This window comes from Lactuca virosa, chromosome 9, assembly GCF_052849685.1.
Source record: "Lactuca virosa cultivar CGN04683 chromosome 9, Lactuca_virosa_CGN04683_v6, whole genome shotgun sequence".
Lineage (NCBI taxonomy): Eukaryota > Viridiplantae > Streptophyta > Magnoliopsida > Asterales > Asteraceae > Lactuca > Lactuca virosa.
The window spans coordinates 267,014,013-267,029,723 of NC_136434.1; the positions used below are offsets into that span (position 1 = coordinate 267,014,013).

Sequence of the window (15,711 nt, forward strand, 5' to 3'; positions counted from 1 at the left end):
CACACATAGGATTACCTCAACAAGCTACTTTCATTCTACAATACGAAATGATTTTAGAGGTCATCTCGATACACCAATACTATGAAGTTTGCTACAAGTGGAGATACCATTGTTTCTGGTACAGAAGTTCCTATAAAAATGGGAATGCTCTACCTTTGAGTGCGGTTTGAACTATTAATTTACGTAATTAGAAGTAACCAATTAGGTTTACGACGAAACCTAGAAATCGATCACTGATCCAATTTGAGTACCTCTACAGGATAGACATCAACAGAAAACTGAAAAGTAACGGCAGCAAGTGATTGAGTTCAGTAGTTCCTCATATAAAATTATTGACTCTAGAGATATAGTAATATGGAGAAGACAAAATTGTTTCAAGCACCGACAGAACCGGAAGCGCCCCTTCTTTCAAAGAGATGAGGACTGATTATTCACATTTCATTTGATGGTCAGAGGCGAATTGAAAGCTAAGCAGTGGTAATTCTAAATTCTTTTCAATCAGATTATAAGTCAACTAATTTAACATTATAAGTCAACTAATTTGACAGGCAGATAATTTTATATTTTGTATGTTTAAGGACATTTCATATTATATTTGTTCTTTTTTTTCGTCATTTATATCTTTGTTTGCAAATTCTCTATAGATTAAATGTGGGTTGATATTCTTTATTTTTTGTGACTATAAATGATGAACACGCAGAACTTATTATTTTCTGTCAATATGTTGCTATTAAATGTATTTTTGTCCAGTCGGTAAAATTTGTTTCTAAATAGTAGTGTCCAGATGCAAAAATTAACAAATGAATAAATAAGATAAAAAAAAATTATGCACAACTCTACATTTAAAATTGTTTTGTATATATAAACACAGCCATGCGATGGTGATATTTGTTATGTTTTGAATGTTTTTCTTTAGTACATGGAAAACATATATTAATATGATATAGATTTTTTCAACTTTTTTATTCTATTGATGACATGCCAATATCAAAAAATCAAATCAACAATTATCACCAACTGCTCATAAATATGTATAATAAAGTCGATATCTTTTTTTACAACAAAATTTAACACCTAAGCAAAAAGGTCTCTTCTAGTATTGTGTATCTGTGAGTAAATGAATAATAATATATTGGAGACCCCACATGTCACTTATCGCGTACTTCCCTTTTGGGAAGTAAATCTGCTCTCCTAAGTCTCAAATTCAACTTCATGCCTACATTTAACACACAAATCATCAGCAGTTATATAGAATTTAGGAGGGCATTCACGTCTTTTGCACCGAGTCCAATGCATCCCTAAAAGTAGGTCAATAGTAATTTAGAACATACCAATTGAATTTCGGGAGAAAAACTTCAAAATCTCATCAATAATTATTACCTATATATACATATCATAACAAACAAAAACAAAGAAATATTAATGTTAGACAAATTACAGTGGTCTAGAAGAAATAATTTAAAAAAAACTTACAGGAAACGATAAATACAAAACAGTAGTCCACTCGTCCCATGTCAAAGGTACAACCTGAAATGGAAAATGAAGTTTAAAACTTACTGACAACATATTATTATTTATTATTTAGAAAAAAAAAATAATAATAATAATAATAATAAGACTTACAGAAAAGAGAAGCGAAAGTGGTTGAACATATAAAATGAGGCAGTGAAGTAACATAGTCACCCCAATAGAACCAACAAGCCATAAATTACTCCAAGGAGGTATAACCCTGAAATTATTATTACTCATTATTTTTTAAAATCCTCTCAAAAAAGAATTCAACCAACCGTGTACAAAAAAGATACTTGACAAAATGACGGAATAGCAAATGAGGGAAAATTCATAAAAATTAGCTTCTTTTTTTTAGTATGATGTAAGTGGATAAACACGTCTGAATGAGTAAATGACGATTGTATCCCTCTGTTAATGAAAAACTGTCTCTTTGTTTGTGTGACAAGAGGTTCTGTTCATATAAAGTCAAAAGAAACACACATATATCTCAGTCCTTAAGTCAAAAAAAGACAGCTCCTGGCTAAAAGTAAAAAAGCATAAAGCAAATCCAAAAGGGTAGGATATGGATTATGGAGTCAAATCAATCAATGTAAATAAAAGTAGGTATTCCTAAAGTAGAAAGAAATAACGACCCCGTTTTGATTTGGCAAAAGAAGTAATACTGACATTAGGGATTGATTTTCGCTGAGATTGTTTAAAGCATTGAACATTTCAACAACAACAAGCACTGTCATTGCAACAGTTGAGGGGTGTCGATCACTGAATATACTGCAAGGATATGTTGTCTGACGTGTCAAACAGCTGTCAAAATTCATCTGCATAAATAATTATAAAACAAACAAAATGCATTCATTTTAAAAAACTCCCAAAACCAAACATATATATGTACCAAACTTAATCCTTCAATCATTATAATAATCACAATAATAAAAATAATAATCATAATAATACTAACCAAATATAATAATATATATTGTAGTGTCACACTATCACTACAATAGCAATAATAATGAAAATAATAATACTAATATTGTTATCATAATCAAGGCTAAATGTAAAAAATAACAAGCTATTTACATTTAGTATTTGTGTATTAAGCAATTATAGCATCTTCCTTTCATTTCTTTATATTACAGCATTCTACTTACTAAGGCATCATATTGAAAAATCTTCCCAAGTAGAGCATATTAGTTTGAATTTTTTTCTTATTGTGTATTATTATTGTTTAACATTTGTATGAAAGTTGTAAAGAAATCAATGACTTGACCCTTATTATTATTATTATTATTATAGGAAGAATGAATAGTTAATGTAAGAAAGGATTTACCAGTTCAGTATAAGGTATCTTTGGACCCGTATCCGAGTAAATAAACCACCATATGAAACCCGCCACAGTTGCAAGTCCAACATAAGCTGCATAAAAAATTCAAAATTACAAAAATAAAAATACCTTTTTTTTATTAATTCGACATAACAAAAATTAAAAATGAATACCTCCAATCACTAAATAACGGAAGAATAGCCACCCAGTGACAACAGCTTCATTAACCTGTGATTCAAAAAGTTGCACATGATTTTTAAAATCAAATGTTAATGTTATGTAATAATATTAGTATATAATAAAAAAAAATAAGTTAATAATGAGAAAGAGAAAGAGAAAATACCTTTCGAGGTTTAGCCTTCATAACATCTGAATCTTGCTTATTGAAGCCAATAGCTGTAGCTGGTAATCCATCAGTAACCAGATTAACCCAAAGTAGTTGCACCTGGAACAAGTGATGGAGAAGTGGTAAGATTTAAATGAAAATGGTAGGACTAGGGAGGGGTAAAAATGTAATTTCACATAGTTGGATTGGAAGAAGCTTACAGGGACAAGAGTATCAGGTATCCCAAGTACAGCTGCAACAAAGATACAAACTACCTCTCCAATGTTTGAAGAAATCATATATCTAATGAACTGCTTTGTGTTATTGTATATAGCTCTTCCCTCTGCAACAGCCTATCAATAACAAATTAATTAATTAATTAAAAACAACTCTTTTGCTTTTGCAAATCTTTATTATTCAATCGATAATGACAAGAAACTTACTGCAACTATTGTAGCAAAATTGTCATCAGCCAAAACCATGTCTGAAGCACTCTGATAATAACAAGTGATGATTATTAATTTATTAGTATATTATAACCATAAAAAAGTCAACATATATAAGAAAGAGTTGACTAGTCAAAAAGTCAGAAGAAGATAGATACCTTTGCAACTGCTGTGCCTGAGCCCATGGCAATTCCTATATCTGCCTTCTTTAATGCAGGTGCATCATTCACCCCATCTCCAGTCATGGCAACCTTCAAACAAAAATTCATTTACCAATTCTCAAAATGATTTTTTTTTATTTTATAAATTCTACTTAAAATAGAAATTCTGCATTAATCTTACCACTTCATTTTGGTGTTGTAGTGCTTCCACCAGCATCTTTTTATGAGATGGTTCAACCCTGAAGGATTGCAACAAATCAAATTCATTTTCCTTATGAAAGAAATCATACATTAATAAAAGAATTTAACCCTTTTGCAGATATAAATAATTAAATAATAATATGTATGAAGAAGTGAAGATACCTGGTGAAAAGTATCATATGTTGGAGTGCAGATGTCTTTTGAGAAGCTGGAAGCTCTTCAAACTCAGAAGCAGTGAAAGATCTTCCCACAAAATCATCCAAGTGATCAAAAGCACCTATCTTTCTGCATAATGATTCTGCAGTAGTCTGGAATTTTCATCTCCAATTAGAATAATAATAACAAAAACTGATTTTGAATGCACAGAAAGTTAGTTAGTTAGTTAGTTAGTTATTTACCTTGTTATCCCCTGTAACAACCATAACACGTATGCCAGCTGTCATGCATGAGAGAATAGCATTTCTGACTTCCTCTCTAGGTGGATCCAGCATTCCAACCTTAAAGTAAACAAAAAAGGAAAAATGAAAATAAAATAATTTGAGATTGAGAATTGGGATATGAGAATGGGATAGAAAGCATACATACCAACCCAATAAATGTAAGATCTTTCTCATCATGTAAGGTAATATTTTGGTGACCTGTAGGCATCCTTTTTAAGGCAAGTGCAAGACATCTTAGTGTATCTTTTCCTGCAAAACTGAAACACAAAAAAGTAAAAAATCAACTCATGTAAAATTTAATATTGTTGGAAATAGAAAATGATATCACCTGGAAAATCTAGATTCCAGCTCAGCTCTGATATTTGGAGTTAGAGGAACAGTAGAACCATCATTGTTACAAAGGATACTTGTGCATTTAGAGAGTACACTCTCAGGGGCACCTTTGGAAAACATAATTTCAATCTGTTTTCTACTACAAAGAACACTCATCATCTTTCGATCACGAGAAAATTCCAAAAGAGATATCTGCATCCAAAAAAAAAATCAATAAAAGAAAAAACATGATTATGGTTATGATTATGATCATAAAAACCAAACCTTTTTGAACTGATTTTCCCAATAATGATTACAGTAAGATGCTCTTTCATGCTTTGTCAACATATTCAGGGCAGAAGGCATAGAATCAAAACCTGGAAGACCAACCTGATAAGATTTTCAAAAAAGTCAAATAACAAGTTTGACTAATGTTGAAATTTTATAAAATAAAAGAATCAAATGAATCAACCTTTTCTGCTAATATACGAAGAGCCACTTCAGTTGACTCCCCAATTTTTTCATAGTTTCTTTTGTCTGGATTGTATTGTATAACAGACTCATTGCAGAGAGCTGAACACATGGCAATGTGAAGAAGACAAGGAAATTGAGCAGGAAAATCAAGCTGCAAAAAAAAATGTTATTTATATTATAGGAAAGTTTAAGTTAAAACTTAAAACTTAAAACTGAAGTAGATTTTTTAGCAAAAATAAACCTGCATCCCTGAGTGATCATAAATAGAACCCTCTGGTGCATAGGTAGTACCACTAACACTGTACTCTGAAGCTGCAACTCCATGATTTACAGAATGAAGCACGCAAAGCTAGGAATAAAAAAAGATTAATAAACAATACAAGTATGATTATTATTGATTAGAAACTAGTGTAAACTTTCAGCATTTTTTAAAGTAAAGTTTTGAAATAAATACAAGCAAAATGAAAATGATGAATAAGTAAGTAATTTAATCTATGATAACAAAAAACATGGAGAACATAAAAAACGTAATTATCAATCATAAATTTGCAAATGGTTATTTTTAAACAATATTGATTGTTTTGTTCGTAAGTCTATCATCGTTATTTTTAATTAATATGTATTTGCAGTGTTCTTTGACTCAAGATTAATGATAAGATAATCATATTGGATGATGAAATATAATAAGACTGAAAAAAACGAAGACAATCATAAATGACAATATCATTGTTTTATTTAAAATCAGAAAGTAAGATAACATCATTGATGTCTTTTGTGTTAAAAAGATATTTGTAATCAGTTTGTGTTTAGAAAAGCATGAAAGACACCTGTTACACCAAGTATTTGTTCTTAAAAATTACAGGATTAGACCCTATAACAATAAATAATTTCATTACATTTATATGAAAAAAAAAAAGGGAAACTTGTTGTGTATAGTGCCATAAATATAAGAAGTTAAAACATGCCAAAAAGACAAGTGGATATTAAATAATTTTAAAAGAGAGAGAGAGAGAGAGAGAGAGAGAGAGAGAGAATGACAAGTGTCTGATTGCATGAGAAGATGACATGTGGCAAAAAGGATCACCTTTGAAACTGACATCATATTGGTGGTGAGAGTACCAGTTTTATCACTGCAAATGACTGTAGTACAACCCAATGTCTCAACAGAAGGCAATGATCTCACAATAGCATTCAAACGAGCCATTCTTTTAGTTCCAAGAGCCAAACACCTGTCATTATTATTTTATTTTATATATATAATAATAATGAGGTAATATCAATAATAAATTACAATTTACAAATCACAAATCACTCACGTTGTAACAACAGCTGGAAGGCCTTCAGGAATTGCAGCAACAGCCAAGGCAACTGCAATCTAGTGAAGTAAGATAAATTAAATTAGTAATACCGATACACTCACTGAGCATGAAATTTTTCATTTTTATAAAATAATAATATTTAGTTTACCTTGAAGTAGTGAACAGCACCTTGAAAGAAGCCTCCATGGATAGGGTCACGAAAATGTCCAATATTCACAATCCACACCAGTATACAGATACCTGCTATAACTTTTGCTAAGAAAGTACCAAATTCATCAAGCTTCCTTTTCAATGGTGTTGCTTCCTGCATCCATCAAAACTCAATTAGGGTTTAAATTTTTAAAATATAATGATATATATATATATATATATATATATATATATATATATATGTATACATGAAACTTACATCTTCAGTTTTCAACATGGAATCACGTATGCTGCCCATTGCAGTATTAGAACCAACACCAACAACAACAGCTCTTGCTCTACCAGCAACCACCACTGTTCCCTGCTCATCATCCCATATCTTCAATTCATTAATTCTATTTTATTAAATAATTCAAAATAATTTTTAAAGTTTAAAACTCATACCGAGAATAGGATATTGGTTTTGTCTTGATACACTGCATTGCTTGTTACCATGGACTCCAGCTCCTTTTCCACTGATGAACTCTCACCTGTTATCAAAAACACAAAATTATCATCATCATCATCATTATTAGGTTACAAAATGTAAAAGACAATACCTGTAAGAATGGCTTGATCAACACGTAAATGGTCACTTAAAAGCTCAATCATTCTCAGGTCAGCTGGAATTTTGCAACCCACTATTCATTGGAGAATCCCACAAAAAAAATAATAAGAAAAAAGAAATTATTGTCCATTGATGGTATTATATGTTATATAGATAGGGAAGATATATATGTAAAGATTATAAAACCTACCACTAACTTCAACAATATCCCCAGGAACTAGTTCTGTTGCAGGTAGGATGGAGAAGCATCCTGCAAAGCATTCACAGATGAGAAAATATAGAACACAATATTTTAATTCTTATCTTGGATAATAAATAAGTTTGAATCCAAAATACAAAGTAATTAATTAATTTTAAATGTTAATTGATACCATCAAATGTTTACCATTACGCATGACTGTTGCAACATCTGCTTGATAGGCCCGCAATTCCTGCAACATGAAATAGGAACAAATTAATAAAATTATAAAGAATGTTTGTGTATATTAAAGTAAAAAAAAAAGGTTTAATAAGATCAAGAATTCAAGACAATAAAAGCAAGACACAATCACACAAGGAACATTGAATAAAACTAGAGTTAGATGATAAGATTACCTCCAAAGCCTTTTCAGCATTTGTTTCTGTAATTACTCCTACAGCAGCATTTGCAGCCAATATCATGAGTATAACCTGCAATCCATCATAATAAAATGTAAATCATGTCAGTTGTAGTTTCTACATACAACATAATCTTTCAAGTCAAATCCACTATAATCACATAGTATTCTCATAGGCTATAGCAATATAAAGTTATAAGGTAGTGTTTATCAAGTAATCAAAGTTGGAATTGAATGAAGCATTTCAAATAAATGGAAAAAACTGAATCTTACAGAAGGCTCCAGAAAAGCAGTTAAGCCTGTTTCTCCATTGACCAGTGCCAAAAGAAAAGAAACAACAGCTGCAGCAATCAATATCTTAACAAGCAAGTCATCAAATTGCTTCAATACCAATTTCCAGAAAGGAGTGCCTGTATACATACAGTGAGATGCAATTAAATGTAGTGAAATTCAAGTGATTTGATTAAATCAAAAATGAAGGTGAGCTATACTTACTTTCTTCTTGAGGCAACACTGCAAAGAAAAAAAAAACAACTTATTAGAAAAAGAGAATACAGCCTATATTTATAGCTGACAGAATACTTATTAAGCCAAAAGAAAGCAATGTATCAAGTTACTTATAGCATAAGTACACAGTAAATTATGAAACATGAAAGCTTGCTTTCACCATGTAACACCTTCTTCAGATGGTATACAATCAAAATAGAGGAAGATTAATCAAATAGCAAGAAATCTAAGCTATGTATTCTTTATTCTTTAATTTGTATCCATTGCTTCCATGTCGATTTCCTCTCATTTTAACCATGGAATCTTGCTCCATTTTATGAAAAACTTACAAACAATATGATATACTTCTTCCTAAGTCACTCACCAATCCATTTGATCAGACTTTACTAGCCTAAAATAATAAAAATAGAGTGCATACCATTACTGCCATAAATCCGAGCATGACTTGTCACCTACAAGTAATAATAATAAACAAATAAAAAAGAATCTTTAGTGAAAAGCCAAATCAAACTATAACTGGAACAGAAGTTTGGGAAAATGACCAGTGACTACCATTACATACCTGGATATCAGTGAGACCTTTTGTGGGATTTACTCCAAAAAAATCCAGGACCTGCATACAGAAACAGATACATTGCATAAACAGGTAGAGAAACAAGACTACACATTGTGCTTTGAGATGGAAATTAGAGGTCATTTAGCTCATCGTATTAGAATGGCAATAAAAGAGAAGTTAATTATCACTATGAAGGTAACATTCAACTACTGTTTCTAGATTCAGCACTAAGTTAGAAGGAATGCTCGATTATTACTGCCAACAATGAACATTCTTGGATCATCCACCCACTCCATCCCAAGAAAAAAAAAAAAAAGTCACATACATTTCCATATGAGTTATAAAGGAAAAACCTCAACTTGGCTGGAAGACAATGCTAGGATTTGGGAGAATGGAATCATAAAGTTCACAAATTGTGCCCTAAAAAATTGAGTAATACCTCAGGAACAGATCTGGCGAATGCGTCCTCCATTGGAGAGAGGACTGGCCTGGTGATCGAATCGAGTGTGGTGGATTTTCAGGAAGAAGATTGTTTGTGTTTATTGTTTGTAAAGATCTAGCAGCAACTTGAAGAGATTGATGTTTCAAGTAAGGGAAGTAGTGATCCAGATCACAGCTAGGGTTTTTGTAGTTCCGACGAACAGAACGCCGACGTAGGATTTACGTTAATTGGCTGACTCGGCCCGGGTCCGCTCGTTTGCTAAAGCCCTAAAATGTCTGACTGTCAACAATCACTGACCTAGCTCCTTACTCGGTCCATGATTGAAAGAGAGCTGACCGAGTCCGTCCTGCATCTTTCTCATTCATGCCCTTCGCGTTGCTTCTTTCGTACTATGTCAAGACGCAGGTTCCTTTAATCGATCGCATAACCAGGATCGACAAACTGCGTACACGACCTGGAACGTGAAATGTGTCTCGATCCCGATTTTGTATGGGGTTTGGCAAAAAAAAAAAAAAAAAAAAAATTTAAAATTATTGCATATCACCTTATAACTTATTAGTTTATAAGTTAATTAGGTAACTAGTTTATAAGTTAATTAGGTAACTAGTTTATAACTCAAGGTTGCAAAATTAATTACACTTTTATACTAAAATGTTGTAATTATTAATCAAATAATATAAATAAAATTAACAAAGTTTTATTAATAATAATAAGAAAACATGTTATGAGGAATAAAATTTTACAAACAACTTATAAATTTCTAAAAACTTCTTTATAAACAACATTAGAAGTTTTATTTGTAAGTCTATCATCCTTATCTAAAATTAACAATTTTAATCATTCTCTATTTTAAACTCTAGATAGGGTCAATTATATAATTGACCATGTGTAAAAATCGGATCTTTCAAAAACAAACCAACCTTAGATAAAGACTGTCATTGGCTCATGTTAATTGTCATTGCAAAACAAACAACTAATGGAAATTGTCTTCTTTGGAATTTGAATAGGATTTTTTTTTCAGATGGTGTTAAGGTCATTATTGGAATAAAGGTCCGATTTCCAATATTACTTCCAGTTATGATAACTGCCTTAATAACACGTTTGCCCAAAGATATCACATGTAGTCTAGTGTCATTACATAAACCATTTTTTTATCAATGTTTCTCAGTAACATAACTGGAACCCCGACTTTCAAAACTAACTTATGATTAGGCAGACCCGAGACTTTAAGACCATTTAAAACATCAGGTGAGTATAAATTGGCATCAAAGTGATCATGGACAAACTCAGATTCACATAGTTTATCTGAACTTAGATATTCAACTTCATCTCCTGGAAATAATGCTACCAAACGATCATTTATTTTTCCGACAACTTCATTTTTTGGAGCATGTATTGCTCTTTCTTGAAAATATTCTGGATTGCTAGAAGCTTCAAGAATTAAAGGATATACAAACTCGATTAATGAACATATAGTATCATAAGGATCATTAATTAGAAGATCATTCGGAATATCAGTAATTGCTTCGTCATCATTAGAAGTAAGTGTAGGGTAACTTATGAAAAAATGACTTATTAGAGGTCCCCCACCGGAAAAAGTTATTTTCGTCCAAACACTTTTTTAACTTATAGTGGTGTGGAACCTAATAAGTTGTTTTAAAAAGCTTAGCCAAACACCCCCTCAATTGGGATCGAGAATTGATCGACTCTGGAACACAAATTAGTCAAATTGGGATCGTAAACTGGTACGATTGGAACTCAAATTGGTCGCCAACTGATTTAATTGAAATCTGATTTTCTTCTTTGTGATGTGAGGTCAGGTCGGGTAATTATCGGGTATACCCGAAAATTTCTTAAGTGTCAATTTTTGATTTTTTTTTAATTAAAGAGTTTCAAGTGTGTTTGAAGAATTAATGGTGTATTAATATGTGATAACCCGGAACTTCCATCTAGTCAAGTCAACCCATGTTAAACTCGTTTCGGTGGTCTTTTAACACTGTTTAAGGGTTCGTTTAAGTGTTCTAAGCTTAAGTACAATCAAGGTTGGGATTAGGGATGAGTTATCAAGTCGTAAGGTAACAAAATCAGGCCATGCACTCTCTTAGGAGGAGTGTATGGCCGTACACATGGGTGTACGGCCGTACACATGGGTGTACGGCCGTACACCCCACCCCATGGGCGCACACTCAAGGTGGTGGGTCACCCACCCCTATATATATGAGTAGACCCCCTTCTTTCACTCCTTTCTCTCCTTGGCCGCACACTACTCCTTCTCTCTCGAGTATTCTTCAACCGTGAACCCTTCAAAGCTTCAAGAACGTGAGTAATTCATCCTCTAACTTGTTATTGTCACACCCCAAAATCGGAACGGCGGAAACGTTCTGGGGCGGAGGACGTCATGTACAGTATCACAACACAGAAATATAGTAAACAAGCAACAACATCATCCATTGCATTAATAGTGTATTTAAATACAAACGTGTTCTGTACAGTTATAAGACACCAAAAATATAAATCAAAATAAGATGGGTCTTGAAAAGTGCTCCATCTTCTCAAAAGCTGGCCTCGGTACCTGCCTACTGCCGACCTGAGAATACAAGTTATTTTGAAAAGAGTTTATCAGCATTAAAGCTGGTGAGTTCATAAGCATTTTAGTGTCATTGTTTGTATGAAAATGTTTGTACGTGTTTGGTGTGTAAGTTTGTAAAAATGTTTGTAGTAATTGTTTGTAACTCCTTGAAAATCCTATATTTTCTATTTATAAGTAGTCTTCTACCAAAACGTCAAGTACTGCATGCTTGTTCTTTGTAAAAGTGAGTATTTCTCCCAATGTGACTATCATTTGATAAAATATAGTTCTTGTATTACTGTTTATGTGAGAAAATCACAAAGTAGATGTAATGGGAAAATAACGAAGTACTGTAGTATTATATTGTAGTGACCACTGTTGTACTAACTACCTTAAACCAATCGTTAATTAAGGTATAATGTGATATAATTGTAACCATACTTGATCGACCTTAGAAAAACACGACGCTCGAAGACGTCGAGATGGTATGACATTCATCACCCGAAGACCTGCAGGTCCCACTGTAGCTAGCAGCAAGGTGTAGGACGGTCAGTCCAGTATAGATCTATACACGAATTCACGCTCTTCCTTCAGAAGACTCTGGTTACAAGTCGAGCCATGACAGAGTTGTCATGCCCCGAGGTAGTGCCTCACATTTTAGTTATAGTGTGTATGTATTTCTTGTACTAGTGTAGTGTATGTTCTCTCCTGATCCTCATCATAGTGTGTTCTTTAGTATAGAGTTTAGTGTGTATGAATAGTATGTATTAGTGTATGTTCTTTCTTTCTAGTGTGTAGTATGTTCAATTATATAGTGGAGTGTATGTATTGTTTACAGTATGTATTGACTCATGTATGAACTGACTCCTTGTATGTTTCATAGTATTAGAGATAGTGAGTAGTATACTCCTAAACTATACTTATTATAGTTTACTAGTAATGTTATATAAGTAACTTAGCATATGCACCTTTGTTACCCAAAGGGTTAGAATTGAAGTAAAAGCTTTATATCTACACATATATACATGATATATAACTAAGGATCAAACGACAGTCGGACAAACAACAGGGTACTCTAAGTCCACAACCAAACAAGGAACAGGAAATAAAGTGAGTTATCAGTCCTAAGTCCTTCAAACCTTACTTATATAACTATATACACATTAGACATGGTTTGGCAACATATAAGTTTAAAGAGTTGAAAGTAAAGATTTGATAATCAAGAATAAGTTTTATAAACAGTTTAACATGTAAAAGAGTTTGATAACCATTCTGAAGTAGTTTTGTTGATAAAGCAGTTAAAAGTATAGAAAATCCATTTGTTTGCAAGTTATAAATCACATGTGATTGATATTATAACTAGTTTGATTCAACTGGTATCCCCCCCATAAAATCATTTAAAAACATTTAAAAGGTTGATTAAGGGGGGTATGAAGTGAGTAACTCCAATGGAAGGTCGATATAGGATTGTCGGGTGTCAATTGAAGTCTTGAGCACAAACGAATCCTATTTTCATGTAATAGCACATATATGAATACACTTAGGGTATATAACCACTAATATCCACTTGGACACGCCTTAGGGACATGAAAGCACTTAGAATTAAGTGTTACAAACACCCCTTGAAGTCCCTAAATGAGTGTAGGGCCTTAGATTTGAGTGTAAGGCCACCAAACTCAACTTTTGTGAGTGTGCGGCCAGGCCTGTGTGCGCCCAGAGTGTGCGGCCAGGCCTGTGTGCGGTCGTACACTCCCACCTAAAAGTGCCCAAATCGATTTTCCAAAGCTTGGGGATGATCCTAAGAAGGTGTTTTGGCCGTTGTTATGCTTAAAGGAGTGTTTAAGTCCATTTTAGGACCAAAAGATGTGTGTGCGGTCACACATGATGTGTGTGCGGCCGTACACACATGAAGATCATCTTAGAACGATGCTTCCATGGATCAAACTCGAGGAAAATGCTTTCTAAGGTGTTGTAGTAATGATCTAAGGATGTTTACTTACTTGTATTGCCGATTGGAGAAGAAAACTTGAAGAACTCTAGAGAGAAAATGTTCCAGCTTTGAAGGAGTGGGAAAAGGGTGTAAGGTTGACTTAGGGGCCTTTATATAGGCTGGAGTGTGAGGCTAGGAGGGTGTGCGGTCAGCTGTGTGCGGCTGGCTGGCCGCACACTCGGGTGTGCGGCCGCACACACCTTGTTTGGTGTGTTTGGCCCGATTTTGTAATGCTACATACATTCTAACCCTTCCTAAGACTCATATCTTGATTATACTAAGCCTAATGCACTTATATAGACCCAAAACTTCATTACAAAATAGCGAAAACGAGGCTAACTTTGATAAAAATGAAGAATGTATAAGTTAGAAATTTCGGGTTGTCACGGTTATCATTGAAATACCACTCTATCTAAGCCTTGATTCTACAAGATTCGTCATGTTCTTCATGTATTGAAGAGAGTACGGTCGTACACCTTCATAAGGTGGGTCGTACACTCCTTAAAGGCTCTCTAAAGTGAGAGTTTGACCCCTATCTTCTAGTTGGACATAACCCTAGCCTTGTTGCGCCTTAAACTTGACATTTTGGGCATGAACAAGAAGGGTGTACGGCCTCACACCCCTATGTACGGCCGTACACACCTCTTAAGGCCGTGAACCCACTTTGATGATCCTTAATGGCCTCAAACTTGCACCACAACCAAGCATGGACCTAGAACACTTCATGGATGCTAGTATAAGCCTTGGAAACACCTCAAGAACACATCCCATCATAAGTGTACGGCTGTACACTCATGGGCCATACACCCATGGTCGTACACACCTATAGGGTGGTCGTACACCTCTCCCACTCAATCCCATAAGGTTCTAACACTTAGTGCAAGAGGTTCCAAGTCCCTAGAGTGGTTTCTTATCGCGTCTAGTAGTGAAATACCCTAATTTGGTTGCTATATGTATTATTACATGTTGAATAGGATCCAATCGTGTTCCAGGTTTCACTTGACACTCAGCCTCCCGTATCGATCCTTCAATCAAACCACTTGCTCGAGGTGAGTTCATACCCCTACGTTTTTTTTGAGTTTTTCATGTTTTCAGGGGGGGGGGGAATACAAGCAAAAGCACAAGCAATCTTGTGCCCAAAATATATTATTTGTTTAAGATAATTATATTTTCAATATACTTCGAATATGGAAATCAGTTTTTCCAAATGGGTTAAGAAATCAACTTGTAAAAGCAGTTTTCAAAACTAAGAAAATGAACTTATGAATCATGAAGTAAAAGATATTATTTTAAAGGATTCATGTTAATAACAGAAAGGTTTTTCCTGTAATATTATTCGTAAAGTCGTTAATCTAGTTGGAGACACGTCCTTGGGCGCTTACAAACTTAACTAAGTGTGAGGACTACCCCTTATGAACCAGAATCTCCTGGAGGGAGAGAGTGATTTTTGTGTATAGATCTATACGGGAGTAACTATCCCGCACCTTTCTGCTAGCTACAGTAGGACCGGCAGGTCTACGGGTGACAAAGTCATAAAGGATACTGGTGCCCGACTTGCGCCATATCAAGTTAATGTATGGTCATAAAGCTCGCAATGTAGATAACAACGATGTATTTACGTAATAATAGATCAAACGAACTAACTTCAGAGTTAATAACCAAGTGATTACTGTAGGGTATTAACAATACCTTCAGGATTTAGATCACCACGTTTTCAATTAGTTTTATTTATGTAATAAGACTAATATACCTCACTGGGAGTAACCAGGGTTTTTCAAAAGAA

The 15,711-nt window shown here is 33.6% G+C and overlaps 1 protein-coding gene across 2 annotated transcripts; it reads right to left on the minus strand.

Annotated features, from left to right (window-relative positions):
• Window positions 1-985: 985 nt before the first annotated feature.
• On the minus strand, window positions 986-9,839 carry ECA3 (endoplasmic reticulum-type calcium-transporting ATPase 3). 2 transcript variants are annotated; one of them, XM_079070662.1, is made up of 33 exons: window positions 9,367-9,839; window positions 8,934-8,984; window positions 8,790-8,823; window positions 8,360-8,377; window positions 8,138-8,274; window positions 7,863-7,937; window positions 7,654-7,699; window positions 7,459-7,518; window positions 7,261-7,341; window positions 7,106-7,191; window positions 6,921-7,022; window positions 6,660-6,815; window positions 6,509-6,567; window positions 6,277-6,421; window positions 5,434-5,541; window positions 5,191-5,343; window positions 5,004-5,108; window positions 4,735-4,931; window positions 4,552-4,663; window positions 4,365-4,463; window positions 4,129-4,274; window positions 3,947-4,004; window positions 3,763-3,855; window positions 3,602-3,652; window positions 3,380-3,511; window positions 3,177-3,278; window positions 3,007-3,061; window positions 2,840-2,925; window positions 2,179-2,327; window positions 1,624-1,729; window positions 1,474-1,527; window positions 1,332-1,380; window positions 986-1,216 (listed from the first exon to the last, which is right to left on the minus strand). In XM_079070662.1, the coding sequence occupies exons 1-33, from the start codon at window positions 9,397-9,399 to the stop codon at window positions 1,149-1,151; spliced, it is 3,006 nt and encodes a 1,001-aa protein (XP_078926788.1). In that variant the 5' UTR covers window positions 9,400-9,839; the 3' UTR covers window positions 986-1,148. The 2 variants fall into 2 exon arrangements, with proteins under 2 accessions (XP_078926788.1, XP_078926789.1); XM_079070663.1 differs by lacking the exons at window positions 7,863-7,937; window positions 8,138-8,274; window positions 8,360-8,377; ... (1 more) ...; window positions 8,934-8,984; window positions 9,367-9,839 and having other exon boundaries at window positions 7,640-7,660.
• Window positions 9,840-15,711: the final 5,872 nt, after the last annotated feature.